The sequence below is a fragment of the Talaromyces rugulosus genome, chromosome III, assembly GCF_013368755.1.
Source record: "Talaromyces rugulosus chromosome III, complete sequence".
NCBI classification, from domain to species: domain Eukaryota; kingdom Fungi; phylum Ascomycota; class Eurotiomycetes; order Eurotiales; family Trichocomaceae; genus Talaromyces; species Talaromyces rugulosus.
The window spans coordinates 1,648,316-1,673,512 of NC_049563.1; the positions used below are offsets into that span (position 1 = coordinate 1,648,316).

The following is a 25,197-nucleotide window of genomic DNA, read 5'->3' on the forward strand; positions in this document are numbered from 1 at the left end:
ACCTTGTACATATTCCAGATGCTTCAATTTTGGTCTTTAGCATACACAAATAAGTCCTCCAAGTTCCATGCGTCATGGATTCTGGTGCGACGTTTCTTCATCACAGCCGAGACGACTTCACACGTCTGCTATAGCGAAAGTAGACCACATATCAAGAACAGTTAAAATTCCACAAAACGTCCACAAGAGTTGAGGGGATGAAGGGTAAAATGCTTTAAAATTTATACATGTCAAAATATTGCAGAATAGAATAGAACACACATGATAATCAAAGCAAAAATATGTCCAAATATATTCACAAATGTGCGAAAACAAAACCCAAGGGATATTTACCTAGATTGGACTTCAATCTTCGGTGCGAAACTATGCCAACGTCGTTCGTCTATTGGTATCAGGGGTATCGTCGATTGACTCATAAGAACACAGAAAAACCGGAAACAAGAAAACCGAGATATTGTGCAATGCTGTCGTGGGGCAAATAAAACCGCTAAATAAAAGAAAACCATCGTATCATGACATTAAATTCAGCTCGAAATAATGACCGAGTTTTCGGCGCGTTCTTTCATCCGCGTTGCTTGCGTCTCCAATGATCGAGCCATAAGTTTGGTGACTATAATAAATTAGCCATCATGTTAATATTATGTGGGAAGTGAGTCAAGACTTACTCGGCCAGACAGCAGCCCGATCAAGCAAATGGGCTGTCGTCATGAGGATTTTACTGCCGTAACCACCCTCGATTATACTGGGCAAGCGTTGCAACGCATTGATAGAAGCCGAGGATCCAGACATTTGCGCTTCGTGCTGCATCTTATTCTCGCTACTACCGAGTATTTCTTTGATCTTGTCAATGAGCTTGCAATCCTCATCTTCCAGCAGCATTATCCCCGGAACGTGGGTCAAATCCGCCTCATCCCGACCAAGGATCCCCAGATAAGGTCCTACGCGTTCTTGGACGGTTGTGATCCATTCAGCGAGCACCTGGGCGCAATCAAAAGTGCACATAGCGCATTGTAAAGGTAATTCACGCGAGGTCCATTCTGCAAATGTGTTTCCCAATCGGTCTGACATGCAAATCGAATCAGCAGCGTAAAATGCAGCTTTCCGTAAAAGTCGTTCGCGCTTGGATTGACCAGGTTGGTACATTTGCGACATTGTAGAAAGGGGCTGTTCCTGGGTTGGTGTCGTGGATAGGTTCAGCTCAGCTACGCCGAGGTCGGCTATGGAGTCCCTTCGAATGCTGTCGCCGTTCACATGGTTGGAGTCGGCCAAGCCATCGTCCGCATGCTGGATGATTTCCGCGCCGCGAGCAAGTTCCTCGGACATAGAATTCCAATCGCGTTGCCAGAAAGCCTCTTTGGAACGACCCAAGTTGACGAAAAGTCTAACATAGGCCAAGTCCAATAAAGGAATGCTGTCAGCTGACAGTGGTCCTGCCCCAAATGGATTCGGACGCTCTAGGCTGTGCAGTGGGTTGCTAGCCCAAGCAGCTTGCCACGACCTCAGGGCTGGTTCGATGTGAGCCTGCATTGCATCACTCTCCTGAGCAGTCCACTGGCGTCCCATGTGCCTCTGTCGTGTTTCCCATATGTAATTGTGCATGGCGTGAATGAGAACCAAACAACCAAAGGTACTGGGTTTCATGTCGCTCTGTGGCAAGTCTTCAACCCGAACTGCGGAGCCAAACGCATTGTTAGGCTGGGTCGTGAATTGCTCTCGCTGGCTTGCAGTGAGGAGTGTAGTCAAGGCTGACGAAAACGAGCACTCCTTCTTTGTAGGAGACGCACCACCCATCTTTCTCCATGCTTGTGGTGATTCGGCCGCCCAGAGGTCCTCTTCGCAGGGGAGATCAAGCCTGATTTCCGAATTTGTCAAGGCGGGCGCGTGGTTGTAGGCCGACACTAGAAAACTAGAAAGCGTAAAGATGGCGTAAAGAGTTCGCTTCCGCTCTTCGACGATTTTCCAATCAAGCCAATCGCGTCGTTCCTTTGGCGGTGTCTGGGAATGCGATGTTTGATCCAGGTCGGACTCATCGGGTTTGTTTTGTTTGCTGTGAAGATAATCTTGGGGAAGTTGTTCAGGTTCAAGGTGATGTGTCAATTCAGCAGCGCGCGCCAGGCTCACCAGTGCAGCGCAATGTGTGCTGGCAATGTCCGCTGACGTTTTGTCCCCACAAGTATGACCATAAACCACATTCAATAACATAGCCTGGACAAGCCATAGAGGCGTGTTGTGGACAGGGTTGTCACGGCCCGAGTTAGAACGACTGAGAGCGGCGGACATGTCGGCCTTGCGCCTCTCTTCGAGATACAATTGAATCATTTTCTTGGCAGACTCGAAAAGATCTTTGGATACAGCCATTTCAAACTCATACAAGGCGCCCATGGCAGCCATGGACAAGATGAGACAGCCGCCGCCGCCAGCCACGCCGGTCGAGCTGAGATTCAAATGACCACTAGCGGTGCGCAGACTGTTGGTGAATTCGGGATTCTGAAAATCGAGTGTAGGGATGTGTAGGAAAGGCAGGTGCGGGTGGAAATAAACGATGTAAGCCTGAATATATCGCTGAAGGTCGAAAGTAGTTGGTAAAAGATAGGAGTTGTTGAGTCCAGCAGTACGAGAAGATGAATCTCGATTGTTGGATGGCTGCGAGTATCTATTCTGGCGAGTTCCCCCAGTGGGTTGCGACATGTTTGCTAATAAAGTCTGTCGTGTTGAGTCTGTGACTGTGTCCGGCGATGTTGTGGAAAAGGAATTTCGTAAGGGACTACTGGCGAAAGGAACGTTGAGAGGATTAGGAGATTCTCCGTTGGCTACCATGGAAGATGAAAACATACTCTGCGAATGCCCTCCCAACATCGACTGGCTCATTGGCACGGAAAGATTAGACGTAAAAGGGTCTGTGAAGTGGATCGGGGTCATCAAAGATTTGGGCGAGACTGTGTCGGCGGCAGAGAAGCCTAGATCTTGCATGCTCGGGGAAAAGTCCATTGCATAAGGAGCCGACTGTGCTGCAGGAAACGGGCTTTGCCAGCTAGCAGACGAGGCAATGTGAGCGGGAGCTTCCATCATCGGCTCGCTTGTCCTACTTTGGGACTCGGTGCTCATGGCTGACGGAGATGATTCCTCGATGGCGGAATCACTGGTAGTGCCGAGGGGAACGGTCGTATCAAAGCCGTTCACCCAGTCGAAGTTGCCATCGTCATCCAACATTGGGTCCGGGACGGAAGCCAGCGGGTGGAAAGCTTGGTTGAAGGGCGACGCAGGAGTGTCATGGCCGAACTGAGGAGAACCGCCAAAGTGAAGCTGGGCCGGATTGATGGTGCTTCCGCCGAAAAAGTGATCTCCAAAACCGAGATCAAAGCTTCCGTAAACAGGCGCCGTTCTCAGACCGTGTCCCATATCGACAGGCAAACCGGAAGTTTCGATCTTGGGCAGACCGTTTATGGGGGGATGCATCGCGCTGTATCCACGATTCTCAAAAGCGGGTGCGCCCGAGACAGAACCTAGACTGGGGTGGTAGGTGTGTCCCGGTTGGCCCGGCCGTGTTACATTTGCATTTGCAACATTGATCATGCCCAAGGCGGAGTTGTCGACATGGCTGATAGTGTTGGCTCTCGGACGCATGGTACTCGAAGTGCTGCCAGCAATGGAATTCTTTCGAACCCGATTCGCGCCAGCTCCGGCGGCGCCGGTACTCTCTCTGCGTGCGTTCCGTGGGCGCGAGGGCGCAGCGGTCATGTGTAACTTTTGTTGGTGGCGCAGGAGAAGATCGCGGCGAGCGAAGCAGCGGGTACACTCTGGACATTCAAAGGGCTTCTCCTTGGTGTGAGATCGTTCGTGGCGCTTGAGATGTTCAAGGCGAGCAAAAGACCGACCACAGGTGGTACAAACGTGTGGACGCGGCTTATCAGTCTTAGGCGGAGGCCCGCCAGGGGCCGGTGCAGTGTGCTGCTTGGAATCGGCTGGTTTCGACTCTTGCAGCGACATATCTAACAAGAAACACTCAGCTCCAAAGAGACACGGAGTGGGGCTGGGGAGGCTATATGGTGGCGACTGGTCGCTTACCTGTAACATCTCCGGGCATTTCTTGAATGGACAGTAGGTTGTCACCGTTGGCGACTACCGTAGGATCTTGCGCTGCCATCATGTCTTTCAAAGTCTTGTTAGATTGGCGAAGCGCAGCGGCTAGCAAAATGAAGGCGAGGGACGGAATCAAGCTTTCCGCAGCAAGGACTGCAGAATATGTACAAAACGACTCGGACGCGGGTAGTTCATAAACCGAGGTTTCGATGTAAACTTTGAATGATAGGGAGCTGGTAAGAAATACCAGTAAGTACGACGTTCACAGGATAGCGGAGTGAGTATATTGAGGTGCTGGTTGAGATAAGATAGATGGGGAAGCTCCAAGCGCGGGCTGACTGTTCTCTTTGGAGCATCAAATGCACTCGAACATGTCGAACCAGGAGTGAAGATATCAAACAGACGTACGTACCTTGGTATAGGCAAGAAGAGAAGGAGCGGGCCGCTGTTGCTTGGTCCAACCTTGTTTCCAGCTTGGAGAAAAAAGGTATGAGAAACAAGCCAGGAGAGCTAATCAAGCTGATCCAGCTTCTTTAACAACTGACAGGGCAAAACAGCGCGAATATGATACAGATTCGAACTGGTGGAAAGCGATCTCGCAAAGGCGGCGGCGGCGAACACACGGCGACAGCGGGGCTTTGGCAGGAACAGTCGCAGAGATCACGCAGTAAGGATACTCCAATTGTGCAAGCAACCACGCGGCGTCAAGGAACAGACACCGTATCGACGAGAAAGTTGATGAAGGAGAGTGAGTGATGGGATTGTGATTGAGGAAAGGACGGGGAGGGCGGAAGGCTGCACTGCTCTGTCGTCAAGCGCCGAGGAATAACTACTACGAGGCAGGCGAGACAGACAGAGACCAGCGAGCCAGAGAGAGTTCAGTGGGTGGCCAATCAGCAGCCGGCATGCGCCCCACCCGCGTCGCGCAGTTGCTCCGAGGCCTCTGAGCAGTGCCGTGTTCGGCCTAGCGGTAAAACGTCAGTGGCCATGCGCTGCTCCGGGGCAAGCTTATTGCCGCTAGCCAGTAGCAGCCCACTAGACCGCCGCCCGATGGGGCAGTCAGCCTCCAGCAGGCCAATGGCCGTGTGCAGACGGGTAGCTAAGCGATAAGACTGGCCACAGTGTCCTGGGGGGACCCCAGCACACTCAACCAGTAATATTGGGCGCTGGGCCCCACCCTGAAGACAACTCTGGCTACTGTACCTGCTTCGTGCCAGCCGCCCCACTCCTCGGCCAGTAACAGCCAATCGCCTGTCGGGCCATCGCCGTTAACCGCCCGCGAACCACAGTCTGGCCTCGTCGCCTCGTCTAAGCGGGTCCATCTGTGGTTAGGCTGATTGGGCCCGTTTGCTGCCAAGGCTCCACTAGTCCCAGACCAGACACGAGCGGGCCCACTGGAGCCGTACTACAGCCAATGGCTGTTGACGCGCAGGTGCCGACCGGGCCGAGTTAATACATTAAATACATTAATACAGTGTAATACCGTCTTGCCCACGAGCAATTGCGTTGTCCATAAGACAGTTCTTATAGAACAGGATAATGTCAGAAAGTAAAATTTAGTACATATGCTTGAATTGATAGGCCAAGAGCTGGATGTGGTTTCTGGTGCTGTTTTCTGTGCCGTTTGCTGTGCTGACCAGGCCGGACCTTGTTCAATCACAGATTTGTACTAATAGTTGCACCAACGCCGATTGCATCGTGATTGGCCAGGTTCTTGTGGTTAGGGGCCCCAACAGAATTCATGTATATTTGAAACATCATGTTTTTTATTTTTACTATTATTATTAGCATAACAATCTATTACCCTTATTTGGTTACAGCTGATGACATCCACAGCACTTATTATTAGTAGCTCCTACGGAACATGATGCTTGCATGGATTTAGCAGATAGCGGCTCGCTGCATAGACCGATGCACGCCAACTAGCGTAGGCCTAGCTCTGGCAGGCTGCAGCACTGAATACATTCTCCGTACGTACAACTACGCACAAGCAATCGTTTTCATTACTCATACCCAACAATAATAACAATGACCGTCGGAGCTCGAGGCTCGTAATAATAATGATAATCTCTCCGTACCGAGTACTTCCGCTAACAGTCGTAGTTCAAAAGTTTACCGAACTTCTCCAGATCCGCGTCCCCCCCTGAACCAAATTATTATATTCCCCAGAGTTTCGGTTATTCCCAAATTTCTAGAAACAGAAGCGCCGCCCAGCGATCATTCCCTATTTCCAATTTCCATCCAGCCATTTGCCAGCTGAGTGGCCACCACTGGGTCAGGTGCCTTAGTCCGGAACACGGAATTCATTCCTAGCCGGGACACTGGGGACAGCCTCTCGGGTAGAAAACGCGGCTGCGCAATTTAATAATTCTATTTGCCGCGTGTGACTGGAATATAATAATAATGACTAGATTAAAAACTGAATAGTAGTAGTAGTTATACTGAGATGTTCTCATTATCAAATTCAATGGCAAAGCTAGGGCTTCGGGCGGAAATCGTCGGGAGCAGCGCATCGCATTCCTCAGGCAGTGAAAAAGCATTCCTTTGCGCCATGACACGAAAATCGACAAAAAAATAATCCGGGGTCACGGGGTGAGGAACTACAGCGAACGAATTATATCGAGCAGCAGCAGTAGTAAGTGGCACTGGTCATGAGACTCGCCATTTCGCGTGGCTGCGGTATTTCCCGATCGGGCTATATGTGGTTTGCCGTGATTGGTAAGGCGAGTCGTATTCATACTGTACCAGTACTGGTATTATCTATATATTCCCTCCAGTCTTTTTTTGCTTCGTTCTCAGCAGTTGTTTTCTTTTTTGATATTGTGTCATGTCACTACGCCGTATTCCATGCAGATGTGATCGAAATGTCCCCTAAAAATAATTAATATGACCGTCCAACTCCTTGGTGCAATGTCGAGGACAAATTGTCCAGCCTGATCTCCGATACGCCGCTCTGACCACAAGGTGGAACTGGCCTGCATAAGTAGTGTCCACGCACTATCCTCCGAAGTGCATAGGACATGCTTGGTATTCGGAGTAAACAAATCCGGCTGTCTTTTTCCTTTAAAAGAATTTATAAGTTGTCGACCCAGTAGCTCCGGGAACCAATGCTTAATATTTTGTCTTTTTTTTAGTTTTTACTTTTCTATAAAAAAGCAAAGAACCCACTCGGTGCATATTATTTCTAGAGCAATTTTAAATGCATCGGAAGATCGCCGCACGGCCTCAAAAAGGCTCAGGCTCAGACTCAGGCTATTGCGCTTGGCCCAAGCTTCTTCTCGCTAGGGCGGGCCGTATTATTATTATTGTCTTGTCTTATTATTATACACTAACTTATGCATGCAGCCCTCGTCGTAGCGCGGAACACGATGCAAAGCGCTCCCAGTCAAAAGTCCCAGAACCCAGGCTCAGACCCAATCGGCCTGCAGGCGAACAATCCTAGTCACGCCGCCGGTGAGCAAGCCAAGCAGGTCAAACAAAAAGGAAAAAAGCGAAAAGGCGGGTTCTTGCAGGTGTAATAAGGATACTAATAATGCGATACGACTATACGCCAGCTCGGGAAGATGGCCGTGAGCCCAGCCAGACCTGTCAGGATTATTAATGTAGAAATTTTTGTGCGTCAGTGGTCACCAAAGCTCCGCTATATCGCTGCCATTATCCGTAATCAGCGTTACACAGTACGGAGTTGTAATATTAGATCACACAAGCTGTCCACTGTCAGGGATCTGGTCCGCCGGTGGCTGGGATTAGGGCTATACGACGACGATAATAGAGCTCGTGCCGAGACAGGTCGAGAATAAGCCGACCTCCTGTCTAGCATGGTTTCTTTTTTGGTCACAGGAACATCCTACAGGGTTTGCTGTTATTATTATAGTAATAGTACGTATTATTATTCCAGCGAGACGCAGCTATCACTGCAAGCTGCATATGCAGGCTTCCGAGCTCAAGCTCTCATCCTAGTTAAACGACCTTTTTATTTTTATTTTTATTTTACTGCATACTGATCAGCAACCGTAACAAGATTACATGGACTCGAATAATAATTGATAAAAATAAACATCTGTCAAGCACGGGCCGCGATGCGGCAAGAATGCCGCTTTCACGCAACACCCACCAGTTGACAACTCGGCCTTTTTTTTTTTTCAACATGGCTGATCTAGTTCTGAAGATCGCGGCGCCACGTTGGCAGTGCCACAGGTCGTTGAACATGGACAGGTCGAGGTATGAGTCATTGTGACAATGGCTGGAAGTTAGTCTTTTGAATGAGCTCGTAATATTGAAAAGGGACATGTCTATAGCTACATCAAGTGATGTATTGTGGTAATCGGTTGGTTGCTATATATCGGAATTAGTCTGGATTCTTCTTCACTATTCTTTAGAATAGCATACGTCTCCAATTATTCCACGACGTCACTTCATACATCGTTCTATACAAAAACAAGTCTACAACACGTACCCACGGAGCGAATGCGCGACGCCTCTTTTTACCATTTCGGGGCAGTGCCCGGCACTGTCCAGGCCATAACTATACGAGCCCACCTCACCTGGATTCAATTCCTACCACTGTAATAATAATAATCTCACTCAAGGAATCCCGATTGCAGGACAGCTTTTACAAACAAAACTAGTCTAGTCCAAACGGCGGCATTAGTTGAACTACGTGTTTGAACGGACTCTTTCTACTCCTTCAGCGCTGCCAAGAGGAATGATGTAAAGCTTCCCCACTACGGTTGTCGAATGCTGATCAATGAGAGAGAAAAGGCTGAAAAATAGAACAACAGACGGTACGTACTACCAGTAGTACTACAGTACTAATGCCCTGCGCCTCATTTCGTCTAAGACGACATTAGTAGTCCGGCGTTAAGGGACTTTGATGCACATGTATTGGTACAATAATGTGCCAACTTGAAACCTTCTGCCTGCCTAGTTACTAGGCAGTACGTAGTCTTGGTATGGGTGTGTTAAATAATGGCATGATGCAATAGTAGGTATCCTATTATGCGTCCGGTTATTGTTTGTCTAGTATTCATTCGTTGAGACTGAGAGCTATGACGTAGTGCTATATCCGTTCAACGTCGGAGTTCACTTTGAATTGAGTCTGTCAATTGCTGTCAATTGTTTCAAGTTCTTGATAAACGAAGACCATTGTTAATAAATATTCCCCTCCCCCACCATTGATAGCGATAAGACAAAGCCTCGGTTGGTGGTTGGACCTTCCTAATTAGGTTAGTAGATTCATAACACGTGATCACTAGCTTGTGATTCGTTCCTTCGTTATAGAATATACATCAATTGTGATATCTATAGACCAAACGTTACATTCAAATAGAGACATGGATATCAAAATTCTATAAAGCTTTTGTTGAATGTGCATAACTTCCAGTTTAACATGGTATGTCGGTTTAACCAGATTACACGCTGATGGTTTTGAAGACACTGCAAAATATTAGCACAAGGTTCACTTAAAAAAAATTTGAAAAGAAAAAAAACTTACCCAAATCCTCCCGCTCCCGTTGCCATTATAGTTCCAGGCATCTGGGCTTGCCAATGCAGCTCCTTGACAGAGTCCATGTAATGCACAAAGAGCAGCTGCGGCGGAATGCCTTGCATCCCTGCGTCGCGACTCTCCTCGTCATCCAGCTCGACAGCCAGATCCCAAAGCGTGACGGTACTGTCCGCCGAGGCGACGGCAACTACACTGTCATCGCTCGGGTGCCACTCGATACTCGTGATGGGCTCCTTGTGGAAATCAAACGATGCCACCGCCGACGGCTGGGTCTGCGATGTTCCGGGCTTCCAGTGTCGCAGATCCCACACTCCCCATTGACCGGCATCGTCACCCGTGGCCAACAAATGGAATGTCTGACTCGACCAGCTCATGACGTTGATGTCGGTGTTGGAGATCTTCACGTCAACCGCGGGCTTGCGGGACTTGGAGCGCACATCCCATACTTTCACCGAGCCGTCACTGCTGGCAGAGGCAAACACGTTCTTCTCGTTGGGAGACCACTGCAACTCTTCGATAGATGAGCTATGACCGACGAATGGCCGCGAATCCGTAACCCAGCCGCCTCCTTCTGTCCTGGTCGTAACGTATATAAGACCGTCGTTGTCGCCCGTAAGCAACTTGCCCAAAGGCTGCAATGGAGACCAATCCAACGCATAGCCTTCTGATTTATGCATCCGCAGCGTCGAAATGGGCTTCGAGGCCGACGGCGGGATTATAGTGCCGGGGACATCGAAGCTTGTCAAGTGCTGTGTCACATCGTGAATCACAACCTGTGAGTTCTCCAGCATAGTCGCCGTTATTGTCTGTGGTGGTCTTGTAAGGTCGCCCGACGCGTTGGGGGTCTGGTGTGCTCGAATGCGATTTGTCGTCGATCCCAATGGTATCGTCTTGGATTCTAGGATTGGATCGGATGAATCGTCGTCCGAATCCGATTCGCTTTCTGAACCCGCATCGTCCTCTCGCTCCATACGGCCAAGCCCGGAGAGTTTTATAACCATCAATTCGTTGTCCTTCCCACGGGATCCTTCGGCCTGTGTACCAGTCACCGCATAGGCAGTGGCTGGGAAGGTCTTGCGGTTGTCGCCCAGATTATCGCGCACAATATCAAACGAGAGGCATGGCCATGGCGTGCTGAGGGTATGTAGCATATCGTATGTGGAAGGGTCGGGCGCGAGCGTCTCGCCCGGTGGCAGTTTTGTTCTTCCGGGTATAAAGGTCTCTTTATCGACGTCCATTGCGTCTGGGAAATAAATCTCGAATCAGTCATAGAACCAACGCTTTTTCACTGATTGAAAATCTAAACGCACCGTTTTCTTCTGCTTCTCTCTCTTCATCCGGGCGGCCATCGACGCCAGCCTCTATGATTTCATCTTCGCTTTCAAACTCGTCTTCAAACTCATCTTCGAATTCTCCGATCTCGTCAGGCGGGGCTTCCTCGGAAAGAGGGCGCTGGCCAGCCTTGAGAGCGGCCGACTCGCTCTCGGAGGCGTCTGCAGTGCGTTTGGACATGGTTTTCGGATCAATCAGTATTGTAAATAGGCAGGAAATCAGGGTGTGACCATAGAACGAGGGCAGGCACAGCGCCGGGGCTGTCGAGAAAAATAATTTCTCGATTAGGGCAGAGCGGGTTTTTTGAAGGACGCGGGGCACTAGACCCGGATTAGGCCTAGCGCCTCAGCCGAGCCATGAATCGATGATATGCCCGGCCGGAAGCCATCTCGCAGACTGCAAACACTTTCCCCGCCGTGTCAACAACAGTCTGAGCTTTCATCTTCTCTGTCCTTCTTTCAGCATCTTGGGTACTGCTGTCTCTGTATCCTGCACAATCTTTTCCAGCGCGGCACGGCACTCGCACCCCAGAAGCGGATCAGGTATCCCAGCTGGGTCCCTCCATTAGACGATCCTCTCTGTGCGCTCTTACACGTCTTTTCGCTCAATTATTTCATCGGACCAGGCGCTCTGTATCGATTTCTCGCCGCTGGCAATTTACTCTAACTCCTCGATTTTATCCCCGACCGTTACTTAAACCATTGCAATCCACGACCCCCTGTTCGCTGGAAACAGTCGGGACGACCAAGAAGATTCAAGATGGAGCCAAACCCAATTCCAGACACCGCCCCTGCTGTTTCGCTGGATCAGGAAAGGGACCAGCCACCCGCATCTGACCAGGGACCTGCCAATATTCCCAACATTCCCAGTATTCTTCCCAGTATTCCCAATGACCAAGAGATGCCCGAACCTACCGAGACCATTGTGCCCGACCCAATAGCAACCACGCACAGCAGTACTGATGTCGAAGACCCGGCCCATCAGGCTGCATACTCGACCGATTTCACATCGTCACAAACCTACTTTCCTGCTGAAGATGAGCCGCAGTCGTCCCGATTAAGCTCGCCGACAATGTCCCACCAACCACATCCACCACAGTCGCTTTCACGACCGAGTTCCGGGTTGTCAAACGGAGACCGATATGGATATACGTCGCAGTCAGAGCAAACCCAAACTCAAAAACAGCCTACGCAGTCGTCAAAGAACAGTGTGGTGATCAAGGTTGGGATGGTTGGCGACGCGCAAATAGGAAAGACAAGTTTGATGGTCAAGTATGTTGAAGGAAGCTGGGACGAGGATTACATCCAGACTCTAGGTAGGGAGGACCTTGTTCTTTCTGGTCATTTCTTATTTCTGACTTTTGTATAGGCGTCAATTTTATGGAAAAAACAATCTCAATTCGAAACACGGAAATCACCTTCTCAATCTGGGACCTGGGTGGACAGCGCGAGTTTGTCAATATGCTCCCTCTAGTTTGCAATGACGCGGTTGCTATTCTGTTCATGTTTGATCTCACACGGAAGAGCACATTGAACTCGATCAAGGAATGGTACCGTCAGGGTCGTGGGTTCAACAAGACGGCGATTCCCTTTCTCATTGGCACAAAATACGACCATTTCGTCAACTTTCCCCGAGAAGACCAAGAAGAGATCTCTCTACAGGTGCGGACAACATGAAATGATTTCTCAAATTTGCATCACTAACTAGCGCTACCAGGCCAAACGATATGCCAAGGCTATGAGGGCCAGTCTGATCTTCAGTAGTACCAGCCATAGTATCAACGTCCAAAAGGTATGGGGTTTCTTTCAGCTTAAAGAAGGCGTTGACTAACCGCAGCAGATCTTCAAAATCGTCCTGAGCAAGGCATTCGACCTCAAGTGCACTATTCCCGAGATTGAAAACATAGGGGAGCCATTGCTGTTATACAAGTCTGTGTAGCGGCGCTTGCATGCCACAGTAACTTGTACGTTAGGACGACGCGCTGACGATGTACGCTGAATGGGCTCACGTAACTTGACGATCTACACTATTCTCCTTCTTCCTATTTGTTTCATCCGTTTTCCTCCAATTGCTGTTGGTGACCTCGGCCAATTTTGGAGCGGACTCTATATCCCTGTGAAATATGCTCACTATTGTTTTGTGATTTGATTTTCCATCCAAAGAAGTGCCAACCCCAGGCTGCGTGTCTCGGGGCTATACATACATGAGCGGGTCTTGTTGTTTTTCTTTCTCGTTTTTCGTTTTCTTATCTTGAAGCTCTTTATCAGGCGAAGGGGGAGTGAAGGCTTAGCGACCGTGTACAGGGCGGTGTTGACATGACAATCGATTATCTTCTCAGACAGCTCAGCACGATGATGATTATTATTATTACTAACTAACATATTAACCAACAGACATGTATGTCAGCACACGCCAACAAAGCGTACGCGCACCCAATGGTTGAGGCTCTGCGGGTTATGCTTAAGCGGATTATTCTTAGCAGCAGCACCGCCCCTCGTCCGTCCCCCCTCGTCCCGCTCAGCCTTCCTTCCGATTGGGGCCTTTCCTTGTTTTGCTCCCTGCATCTTTTCTTGCATCTTTGACCATAACAATAATCCTTCCCCTCACTGGTCTATTACTATTATTATTTATTTGCAGGACCTGAACTGCAGCGGGCCTCTTAGTCTCAGCCTCGTTCAGGATCCGTTGGGCCCCCGCACCTCCATCAAGGCGGCGTAATGCATTGTTGTTTCGTCTTCGTCACACCCACGCCAGAGGAACCTATATAGACCAGCCTCGTCCGTCCTTTCCTCTGATGCAGGCGCGCAGGACTCTAGCACGCCTCTCTTTTCCCGGTGAACCAGCGAGACAGCGGCAGTCGCTCATATCGCAAGTCCGACAATGGCAGAAGAGGACGCGCGGCCGCAGACCATCCAGGAGCGCATCGCGGCGCTCAACCAGTCGCACGTCGGACGACCACCGGACAGCACTCCTCCCATCCGACCTCCTGTTGCTCCCAGGGCGAAGACTGTTAATAACCCGCCACACGAGGTGAATGGCTCGGTCGTTGACAACAAACCCGTCGGAAACAAACCGGCTCCCATTCGCCAGAATGGACTTCTCCCACCGCCGGTTCCCAAGCAACCACCAGGCCTGGCGACGCAGAGGAATGGCAGTCCAAGGGTAAACGGCAGCAAGCCTCCTCCGCCGCCTCTCCCAGTGCGTGCCCCGGCGCTGCCACCACGTCGACCTTCGGGACTATCAGAAAGACGACCGTCGACTGAATCCATGGCGTCGACGACCTCTTATGGCACGGCGTCCACTTCGGGCACTGTGAATACGACAGATAGTAGAAACCGGGTGCGAGCTCCAGCGTGGGGAGAGACTGAGCTACCTCCGCTTCCCGTTCGTAACAAGAGTGAATCCCTCGTCCCTCAACAGCCCCAGCGCCCAAAAGCGTCGTCGGGAAAGTTTGACCTAGGCGAAGCTCGAAGTAGAGTGAAGTCCTTTGTGAAATCCCCGCATTTTCCTTCACGGACTTCTTCACAGACCCCTTCACAAACCCCCTCACAGACCTCTTCGCAAACCCCTTCGCATGATTCAAGCGATAATTACTCGGCGAGGCCTCGACTGCCTACCCGGCCCAGCGTGCAATCGGACAGGTCAGAGCAAGTCGCTAGTGATGAAGAGCCAGCTAGGCCGTCACTACCACGGAGGATACCCCCTCCTCCCTCTTCGGAATCTCTCAATAAGATCAAGCAGTCATCTTTTTCCACGCTCAGCAAGCATGTCGAAGAAGAAGAGGAGCCAGCTGCCAATGCACCACCGCCTATTCCCATGACATCACGTCCAGATCTGTCGGCGCTCCAGGCGACAAAACCCAAACTCGGTGCCAACAAACAGTTTTCCTCGCCAGCTCCGGCTGCCTCTACGGTCTGCATGATCTGTCGAGACTTTTCCGGTCCAGACAACCATGCGGCCCAGTTTCCTCGGCAGTCGCTTCCTACCCAAGATTTGGCATGGCTTGGTCGTGAATTGACAGCGCCTTTTCCGTCGGCGACGGACAAGGCCAGAGCTATATTTACTTGGCTTCACTACAATATCAAGTACGATGTTGACGCTTTTTTCAACAACCGCGTGCAGCCGACTACCCCGTCCAAAACATTGGCCACAGGTCTGGCGGTTTGCGAGGGTTATGCCGGCCTCTTTTCCGTCTTGGCAACTCACGCTGGCCTAGAAGCACTAGTCATTGGTGGTGATGGCAAAGGTTTCGGACACACTCAGCTCACTCCAGGCTCGCCTCTCCCGCCTTTCTCGTCAAGCCATGCATGGAATGTGGTTAAGATCGACGGCGGAAAATGGAAGCTGATCGATCCATGCTGGGGCGCAGGAGCTGTGCAAGGCAAAGGACAGCCATACATCCAAAGATTCGACCCGACTCATTTTACCAAATCCAACGACGAGTTTGGCCTATCACACTACCCGGCGGAGAAAGATCAATTCTACACTGACGATGGCCGTCCTGGTATGAGCTGGGAGGCTTACCTTCTTCAAGACCACAGCAAACCCTTTGGTCTCGTACAGCCAACTATTTTCACCACTGCGCACGAGGAAGGATTCAGTGATCGCTCGTTTCTACCAGCCTGCGAGACCATCTCTGTTCACCTGCAGGGCCCGCTTCGGTTCCAGTTTAATCTCAAGTGCGAGCACTGGACAATCACCAAGCACAGCAAGAAGAGCGCTCCATATCTATTTCTACTACATACGCACGGCGTGGACGGGCGCAAAGACGAAATGGTCCCTTTTACATATGTCCGCGGCACCGGACCGCAGGGCGGTGGTGATGTTTGGTATGTCGACATTGAAGACCCAAGGATTCTGGGCGCGCCAGGCCAAAAGCTGTCAATTGCAAATATCACTAGCTTTGGCTCGCAAAAGGAGACTCGGGGCTTGTCTGCACAGGAATACAAGGCCCAGGCAGGACGCATCAGTATGGGATGGTCGTATATTGCGCAGTGGGAGCTGGTTGCATGAATTATGATACCCTTTCTTCTTGGTTTTAGTATGGTTCAGGGCTTGTGCGTTTATATAACCCTAATTCCGGCCTATTCATAGCTTATTGATAGATCAGCACGTATCAATTGATCAATTGATACGTCAAGAATATATAAAGTAATGACAAATCGATTTCCTGGGTTTTGATACGGTTGACTTGAAAGTTAAATAACTGGACCGTCGGAGGTCTCCGAGCCAGCTCGGCCGACGGCGATAAGCTAACATTTCTCTTAAACCATAACCTCAGAACCTGAAATCTGAGACAAGTTTGCAACCCGAGGGTTTTTACATTTACAGTCAACTCAAACATACAAGGAAAAGAAAGAAAATGACCGACGTTCGCACCTTCCACCCACCGACGGCACTCCTAGATGCCCTATGCTCCTGCATCGAAACAGACATCCACCCCCTCTCAGCAACCGCCGTATCCAACGGCTCCAAACTCTTTGGCGCAGCCATCCTACTCAAATCCGATCTGAGCGTGGTGTACGCCGATACCAACCAAGAACGCGGCTCCCCATTATGGCACGGCGAAACCTGGACACTCAAACAATTCTTCGAAATCCCCGCGAGCCAGAGGCCCGATGTGAAGGAGTGCCTGTTTCTAACCACGCATGAGCCGTGTTCGCTATGTCTGTCGGCGATTCTGTGGAGCGGGTTTGATAATTTCGTGTATTTGTATACCTATGAGGAGACGCATTTTGTGTTTGAGTGTCATGGGGATTTGGATATTTTTAATGATGTTTTCAATATACGTGAGGGAGAGGTTGCGCGACAGGCGAGTCTAGATGGTGTGCAGAGCCAGGTGCGTCCGCAGTATAAGTTGCGTAGTGACAGGCTGGTTGCGCTGAGTTTTGCGGAGTTGTTGGCTTCTATTTCCGACGGTACGGTGCAGGCAGAGTATGTGGCCAAGGTGGAAGGGGTCAAGAAGAGCTATGGCCGTCTGTCGGAGGCCTATCGGAGGAATATGGGCGTAGAATAGATGGGTTTTTGGGTATTTGATATGTTGTAACTTGTGGAATGAATTCTTGTAAACTGAGCAAGTTTTGGGTCTAACTTCAGAGTTAGTTAGGGTTAGGGCTAGGGTATAAGGCGTATTCTGCTCTTCCTATGGAGCGATTCTGCTTCTCATATAGGGGGAAAAAATTACTGAGCTCGTTCGGCGGCACATCAATTAGCTCCAAGTCTTACGCCAAAGCTTCAACTCCACCTGGCTTACAAGAAACGCAATTTCAAAGCCACGCGACTTGATTATAGGGTAGATCCCTGGCATCACATGAACATGTCTCTTTCACCACACTCAATATAGCATTTAGACGCTCGCGAGACCGCAAATAGGGCAGCCGACGCCTGGGGTTTGGGTTGAATGCAAATAGGTCACAGACCGGCAAATCTCGCTCGCATAGTACATCACACGTGTAGTATTTAGGTCAGCACGACGGAGGAGAAGCCTTTCGATTTGATATATCACGCGATGCATGGCCACCGCAGTCACCCAGAAGAGGGGTATGTTTTGGCGGTATACAGGTTTTTGAATTCATAAGAGGTAACGTCCGGATTCAAGGGTAATGTGCTGGATTCGTATTCTCGCTTGCTCCAGGGACTGGGACAAGGTTTGCTGTCAAGCTGGTGAGCCAGTCCTGATATCAATTTATGTTTGTGTTGTTTGCATCCTACACCGACATGAATTCTGACAGATCCAATTGAGGTAAGCCTTCTAATGATTCTGTCTCTTGTTAATAACTTTTCCATATTATTCAATTGCTTTTTATGGCGCTATGGAATCCGACGAATGCAGATTTCTCGTCAGCAAGGTGAGGGAGGATATCTGGGTCGATAAAGTGAATGAAGCACGGCTACAAGGTAACGCCTTGTGCAAATGGGCATCTACCTTCCATCCAGATCGAAGCGGTTGTAAACTTGAAGGTGGTTTTCTAAATGGCTCCTACAATGTCTCCCAAAAGATCGTCTTTGAGGATAGCTGTCAGTGGATGATCCGGTTCCCTCGTGTTAGCACGATCCATGACGACTATGCAGACGAGAAGGTTAGAATAGAGGTCGAGACAATGAGTATAATTGGTGAAAGAACCACCATTCCGGTCCCAAAGGTTCATGCTTGGGGAATTGCGTCCGACAACCCTCTTCATCTAGGCCCATTCATCATGATGGATTATATCTGTGGAGAAAGCCTTCACTCTATTCTTACACCCCCTCATACGCGACTGATAAGAGAAGACATCAATAATAATAATATCGAATACATTTACAAGCAGATAGCCAATATTTTCCTCCAGATATTCAGTTTGGATTTTAATCACATTAGCAGTTTACTACCAATAAAAACCGGTGGTACTGTTCCAGTACGCCCTCTAACATAGAAGGTACATGATATTCTCCAAGATGGAGGTGTGAATACTTTTAGTATAATATCCAGAATTCTATCTATTTTACTATACATAGAATAACAAGAATATAGGTGATCAAAACCAAGGATTTACAACCACTACTGAGTATTTCCAATACATTATTAGACAGGACTTAATGCAATTAGATCAGCAACCAAATTCAGTTTCTAGACCAAATACCGCTCAAACTATGTATAAAGACTTCAATATCCTCACATCTATGACACCTCGCTATGTTAATAGCGAGTATAATAATAGCCCATTTAAACTTATTTGCGACGACCTCGGTCTAGCAAATATGATCATTAGAAGCAATGGAGATCTCACTATTATTAGAGTAGTAGATTTAGAGTGGTCATACATTGGTCCAGCTCAACTACTCGCTTCACCATGGTAGCTTCTTCAAGATCGGCCAACAAACTAGGACTATAAGGATAACGATGAACCACAAGAAGTCGCTCGGTATTCTAAAAACCTCAAAACTTTCCAACATATACTAGCGAAAGAGGAGGAATTAATAGGAAATCAAGACAAAGAGTTTTCCAAGTTAATTACGTGGTCTGAGAGATCAGGTGCTATATAGCTTCATATGCTCCTCTTAGCTGGCTTTAACGAGATCCACACGGTCCCATTTATGAAATTACGAAAAACTGCAGGCACTAACTGGGAGAAGCGCAGGTTGGAATTCGACGAAGAAAAGATAAATCAATTTGTGGAGCGGAAGGTGCATGAGTTAGATCAGTACGATAAAAATTTGGAAAAAATGAAGTCAGATAGGTCTCTTGTGGAGAGTGGGAAGATGACAAGTGAAGATTTTATTGACACACTTTGATGGTTTGCTCTATAGCCTCCCCTAATCAGACAAATTTGAGACCATTCGAGAAAAGTTGTGGAGGTATGTCTCTCTTCTAGATGTTCCTTGTGACATTGGTAAATTTGTCTCCACATCTGCGCAGCCAATTGATTCCTGAGTTGGCATTGAAGTTAGCAATGAATCTTCTATTAAGACAACATACATACTTGTTAGTTTTAACACCAGCTCGTTTCTTGAAGACTTGTCTTTTGCAACAAAGTAGTGACATTTTCCGGGTTCCAAGCCCGGCCAAATCTCAATTCCAGACTCTTCTAGCATATTCTAAGCTTAGAATCAATCAGCTTCCTCCTTTTATTGTATAATGCTGAACGCTATTAGCCGTTTGACCATCTATTAAAGTCTGAAGGGTATTTTCAGTCTCGATACAGTCCTCTCTATCGATTGATATTGCAAGAATTAACATTATAGGATTGAGAATTTGAGAAGAACAACTCGTGGTAATACGGATAATTCTCTCAATGTAGGCCTTATATTTTGGTTTGAGAAAAAATTATTATTAGATATAAATTATTATATAAAAGTAACAAAAAATAATAGAAATAAAGAAATAGCAAAGACTATAGAATATAAGATTAAATAACATAAAAATGATAATTAATATAATGAGCTAATAAATGATCTCTTATTTAATATTTAAATCTATCTTTATAAACTATTTAGGATTCTAAAGATACTTTTTTCGTTAGAGATACACAAGGGGTGCAGGTGTAATTAATTAATTTCTTTAAGCTACTTACAAAAATCGGTGGGCAAGTGGCCAAGTGCAAGCCCGGCTGCCACATATTATCTTCGCGACACACTCTCCCTTGAATCCTCACGCTACATTTCCTTCCTCTCACGAAGCCCGATGCGTTTGATACTACTATCCTGACATCTCTTCATGGCGAATTGTCGGGCCTGCACCACATTTTTCCGAACCCGCATGCTCACGCCCCTGCCACCTCGACGATTCTCCCAGCACACACTCTCTCTCAAAAGTGCTGCCACTTGCATGGAACCAAGCAAAGTCCGTTATGAATATATCGATGAAGTTGAGCGCTTAGACTACTACGCATCTGGCGGGTACCATCCTGTGATGCTTGGTGATGAATTCTGCCAAGGCCGATATGTTATTGCTCACAAACTCGGCTTTGGTCGATCGTCCACAGCTTGGTTGGCCGAAGATAGGAAGAATAGTGACCGACTTGTTGTTCTCAAGATCTCTACATCAGAATCGGCTGAGCGTACACACGAGCTGCAAATTCTTCCACGGTTAAAAGAGGCTGGATCTCACCTCCCTGGAAAGGCCATGGTGCAGACTCTTTGTGACTCTTTCACTTTCACTGGACCAAATGGAATCCATCAGTGTTTGGACATGGATGCGGGCAGAGTCAATATCCATGAAGCTAAAGATGCCTCGTATCATCGACTTCTTCATCTCCCAGTCGCTCGAGCAATCGCCTCACAGCTTATCTTTGCCCTTCAATTCATCCATTCGCAAGGCATTGTCCATGGTGGTATGTTTCAGTTCAAATCTCTATAATATGAATTCTAAAATTGAGCACAGATCTTCACCTGGCAAATATTCTTTTACGTCTGCCACGTGGTGCGAGGGACATGACCCGCGAGCAGCTGTATGCAAAGACTGGCCAGCCCACCAAAGAGCGTGTTGTTCGTTGTGATGGCGCATCTCTTGATCACGGAGTTCCTCCAGAAGTCATTGTTCCGATATGGCTTGGACTCGGAAGCGATGAAATTACTCTAGCAGACTCTTGTATTTTGCTTGCAGATTTTGGAGAAGCATTTGATCCCCAGACAGGAAAACGGTTTACTGCTCATACCCCTCCCCTGCTTGCACCACCAGAGTCTTTTTTTGCTGAATCTGGAGTAGATGAGCCTCTTTCGTTCCCTGCAGATATATGGACACTTGCATGTGCCATCTGGGAGCTTTTTGAATCGAATCCACCATTTCAAGCTTTGCCTGCCACAGTGGATGAAGTCACAATTGAGCATGTGGAGATGCTTGGCAAACTTCCTGATCGATGGTGGAGCAGGTGGAAGAATAGAAGCAACTGGTTTGACAGTGATGGGAACAAGAATGTTAAAGAGAATCTTCGCCAGTGGTACTTCAACAGCAGTAGAGGTTGGGATCAGCGCTTCTCAGAAATACGAAGCGCGCGAGAGTGGAAGAAATTTGACACTTTCTCGCCGGATGAGGAAAAAGCATTTCAGGACATGATCAGGTCAATGCTTGTTCTTGAGCCAAGTAAAAGGGCCACAATCGAAGATTTAGTGAGGTGTGAGTAGATGCAAAGATGGGGAATGCCTGAGATTCAGAGGATGCGGGACGCAGTGCGAAATGCTGGACCTTTTGAAAGTGGATGATCTCAGGGACTTGTCATCAGCAAAGGGTTCTATATCGAGTTCCATATTTCTGTAAAAGTTGTCCTCGACATGGCCGACATGACCTGACTGTACAGTCACTCATTCCCAGGTGCATATTGGAGCCTTTATGATTATTTATGCACAAGTATGATTTAATTATTATTTCTATGTATACTATCAGACTTTTAGTCGCTTTTTCTATATGTGTCTTTAAACTTCAAAATAACAATTAGGGCATCAAAGCATTATGAAGCATTTATCTATAAACCAGAAAGAAACACGCTAAATATAACCTCATCATAATAAGGAAAAGCAGACTTTGAAAATAAACAGCGGGGTTAATGCAATGCTCAAAAATACATGATCTTAACGCAGACTTTCTGCCACCTGACTAAGCTAGGGCCAGGATATCAACTATCCATCCTTTCTTCTCCTCCCCCCCCCCCTTCTTCTACCCTCGTTGTCACCGATATCCTCCCATTCGCCTATTCACCATGAAGCTCCCTCAAGCCTGACAATATCACTGAGATCAAGTCTTGCAAACACCCCCGTCTTGAATCCTCATCTCACCCTACGCCCATCACTACCTCTTCCCCCATCTACAACTCGCCACGAACTCTCCCTGCTCCGACTACTAGTCGGAGACTTTGCACAAAGAAATATTTTTCCTTGTTTGCGTAACATCAATCATATCTAGACAATTGAATTGGTTTTATTTGGAAAAGTCTTTTATTATCCAGGTTCTACATGCACCCTGTTCGTTTGCAAGCAAGTAACGGTTCGATATACACCCTGCTGCGTCTCACACTGGCCCATTCCACGGGGCGGTCATATCTTCCACCACATTAAAAATGATAAAAAAGCCTGGATGCGAGCGTACACAATATATTTGTTGATAATATACCGATCGTGCACAAACAAGGCTTAAACTGCCTTTGCTATTGCTATCTCCTTCTCCGGCAAGCCAGAGTCTCCCGTGCTATGAGGGAGTCACAGCGCTGGAGAGTATATCTACCATGCGAGCCGATTGAGAATCCAATAAAATCTGATGGGCAAACTATGTTTACACATCATAATCTACTTACACGGATATTGATTGAGGATTGTGGGGGCCATGGATGGACTCTGGAGATATTAGCCGAGTATATGGACCAGATCCAGAGAAACACCTAGCGACGCTAGATTGTTTGTTGAACTGTTAATTTCAATATACGGCTCTATGATTCCCTGGGAAAGAAACGCACGGGCGATAATCAACTCAGTGATGGGCAACAAGTACCTGTTCAGGGACACCATTCTCCCTGGGGGGACTACTTCCACGCCCAATGAGATATAAGGTCTGCCATTTATACTTTGAGGGCGGCGATTTCAATTTCTTCATTCGATCACTTCATTCGACAAAAATCTTCTCAGCACCGCATTCTCTAGTTTGACTGCCGACCCTAGAAGATTACTTCGAATCATCCAGTTTTTCAGTAAGAGTGCACTAAAATACAATTTGATCAAGCATCACTAATGTATTTATTAGACTACCTCATTTCAATGATGAGAACAAAGCAAACCGCCAGAAAGACCACCCAACCCGGCAAGGCAGTTAAGAAACAGCCCAAGACCAAGCCTACCTCGATCGCTACTACAGCAAGAAAGACAGTTCCTCCCAGGAAAAAGCGCTTTTGAATTTAAAAAATTAATTTTTGTTAATTCTCTATATAAATTATATAGTTGTATGACCGTTACCAAGCCACCCAACATTGCAGCAACGTTGCTGAACGGTATTCGGGTTCCCCCAAAAACTGTTGTCCTAAATTTTTCAAAAGAGAAAGGCCTACGTTCAAATGTTATGAATATTGATACCTGAATTCAAGTTCAACATATGTACATGTCAACTGGTAGAGACACTATGAACGAATCTACTAAAGTACATAGATCAAAAGCTTTACTATACAAACTAGTTAACATAAATCAATACATACATATATATATATATATATATATAAAGATGGAAAAAGTCCCCTTTGCTCACCAAATGTTTCCCAATTCTGTAATACACATGTCTACGTGTATGTGACATCTGGATCCATATGTATCCCGAATGATTCCCATATCCAGATGTCCCTGATAAGACTACACCGTACTAATATACAAAAAACCAGACTTGTCAACGGTGATATATGATGTCATAAACCCGGCTCCCAAAAAAAAGTGAAAGGGTACGTACAACTATGAGCAAGGTCATGCATCTATGGCGAAATCAACGTTGGGCTATTGTCGATCGCTTAAAAATAATAGTACTAGCCTGTTGAAGTTATTCCCGATTGGGCAGGACAACTCAGATTTAGAGCGACATTTCCAAGGTCGGCGCAAGATTAGTGCAAAGACGGCGTCTACTCTAACTGACCAATGAAAGGGCAGAAGTAGGGTATACTAATTTTTTGCGAATTTTTTTCTAAAACTGGCCGAAAAAGGGTAAGAAGTCACATGGATGCGAGTACTGTCAATGTAGAGAAGATATATATCCTTTCTTTTACTGCGCCTGCAAATATTACTTTTTTTTTTAATTTCGGTGACTGAAACACAACCAAGAAATAAAATCTTAGACTTGATCAAACATTTTCTCCAAAATAACCAGGATTACCCACTGATAGTCCGCGTAGCTATCGACTAGAACAAAGCACTATTACTAGGGAGCCAAGGGTAAACGCAACCTAAAATTAAGACCCTGCCTGTTTTCTATGTATAACCCGAAGTAATGGTAGCCACGAATTCTGCTCGGCGTATATATCTAATCGAGTTAGAATAAGGTACACTTCGAAACGATTTATGGTACAAACAATGAAAGTTTGGAGGAACAAAGAATTAGGGTGGTTATTGCTATAAAGAGAACAATGCAGTTGACATTAAATTAAAAATTTTGAATTTTTAACATAGTTCAAAGCCAAAGTCAAAGCAGCCACAGCGTATAATTTAGGGCCGATTTCCACCCAACGACATATACCCCGCATCGTGGACCAAAAAAAATCCACACCATACTTACAGTCCGAGGGCCGGTCTCGAGACTTGGACTGTGGGGTTTAAAAACAGACTACTGAGCTGGCGCGTGATATCCAGCTACAAGTATCTCGAATCAAGAACGTGAGTGTTGTCAACGGCATCTAAATTTCCAGCCGGGCTTCAAGCTAGATGCGGCTATGTTCGGCCAGCTGTGCCCGTGACCGTATTTTCCTGCTTGTTTACAGTACTCACCCCTCTATATACTAAGTATAAACGACCCCTCAAAACGATGTCATCGCCAGGAAGACCATGAGCTGGCATTTGGAATCATTATTACTGGGTGGACAGAACATCTCGCTTACCCTACCAGGTCCGCGTTACTATTGTCTGCATCAGCTGAATAAAGCGCCGAGATATGTCACACGCAGCTGAACTTGGCCTGCTTGCTTCTGACCACCCGGAACGTATGATCCAATATGAGGAGAACCGGCGGTCACCGGTCTGCATCATTAGCATGCGTTAGTCGCGTGGCTCAATACCTTGCTTGACAATAATAACAAGGTGAGAAAAGGAATCGACCGAGAGAAATGTATTCCTGCCGAGGACAATTA

At 47.5% G+C, this 25,197-nt stretch overlaps 7 protein-coding genes across 7 annotated transcripts; 5 read left to right on the top strand and 2 right to left on the bottom strand.

The window, feature by feature from the left end:
• Positions 1-524: 524 nt before the first annotated feature.
• Positions 525-4,147, bottom strand: TRUGW13939_05431 (uncharacterized protein; the record flags this gene model as incomplete). The annotated part of the gene is made up of 3 exons (XM_035488594.1): positions 525-610; positions 666-3,989; positions 4,066-4,147. 3 exons carry the CDS (start codon positions 4,145-4,147, stop codon positions 525-527), a joined length of 3,492 nt encoding a protein of 1,163 aa, XP_035344487.1.
• A 5,344-nt stretch (positions 4,148-9,491) lies between these two features.
• On the bottom strand, positions 9,492-11,098 carry TRUGW13939_05432 (uncharacterized protein; the record flags this gene model as incomplete). Its single annotated transcript, XM_035488595.1, has 3 exons — positions 9,492-9,516; positions 9,575-10,829; positions 10,897-11,098. 3 exons carry the CDS (start codon positions 11,096-11,098, stop codon positions 9,492-9,494), a joined length of 1,482 nt encoding a protein of 493 aa, XP_035344488.1.
• A 579-nt stretch (positions 11,099-11,677) lies between these two features.
• Positions 11,678-12,856, top strand: TRUGW13939_05433 (uncharacterized protein; the record flags this gene model as incomplete). The annotated part of the gene is made up of 4 exons (XM_035488596.1): positions 11,678-12,233; positions 12,287-12,579; positions 12,635-12,709; positions 12,758-12,856. 4 exons carry the CDS (start codon positions 11,678-11,680, stop codon positions 12,854-12,856), a joined length of 1,023 nt encoding a protein of 340 aa, XP_035344489.1.
• A 942-nt stretch (positions 12,857-13,798) lies between these two features.
• Positions 13,799-15,931, top strand: TRUGW13939_05434 (uncharacterized protein; the record flags this gene model as incomplete). Its single annotated transcript, XM_035488597.1, has 1 exon — positions 13,799-15,931. The coding sequence occupies one exon, from the start codon at positions 13,799-13,801 to the stop codon at positions 15,929-15,931; it is 2,133 nt and encodes a 710-aa protein (XP_035344490.1).
• Positions 15,932-16,280: 349 nt separating this feature from the next.
• TRUGW13939_05435 (uncharacterized protein) lies at positions 16,281-16,934 on the top strand (the record flags this gene model as incomplete). Its single annotated transcript, XM_035488598.1, has 1 exon — positions 16,281-16,934. One exon carries the CDS (start codon positions 16,281-16,283, stop codon positions 16,932-16,934), a length of 654 nt encoding a protein of 217 aa, XP_035344491.1.
• Positions 16,935-17,730: 796 nt separating this feature from the next.
• TRUGW13939_05436 (uncharacterized protein) lies at positions 17,731-18,330 on the top strand (the record flags this gene model as incomplete). The annotated part of the gene is made up of 1 exon (XM_035488599.1): positions 17,731-18,330. The coding sequence occupies one exon, from the start codon at positions 17,731-17,733 to the stop codon at positions 18,328-18,330; it is 600 nt and encodes a 199-aa protein (XP_035344492.1).
• A 1,781-nt stretch (positions 18,331-20,111) lies between these two features.
• Positions 20,112-21,517, top strand: TRUGW13939_05437 (uncharacterized protein; the record flags this gene model as incomplete). Its single annotated transcript, XM_035488600.1, has 2 exons — positions 20,112-20,727; positions 20,778-21,517. The coding sequence occupies 2 exons, from the start codon at positions 20,112-20,114 to the stop codon at positions 21,515-21,517; spliced, it is 1,356 nt and encodes a 451-aa protein (XP_035344493.1).
• Positions 21,518-25,197: the final 3,680 nt, after the last annotated feature.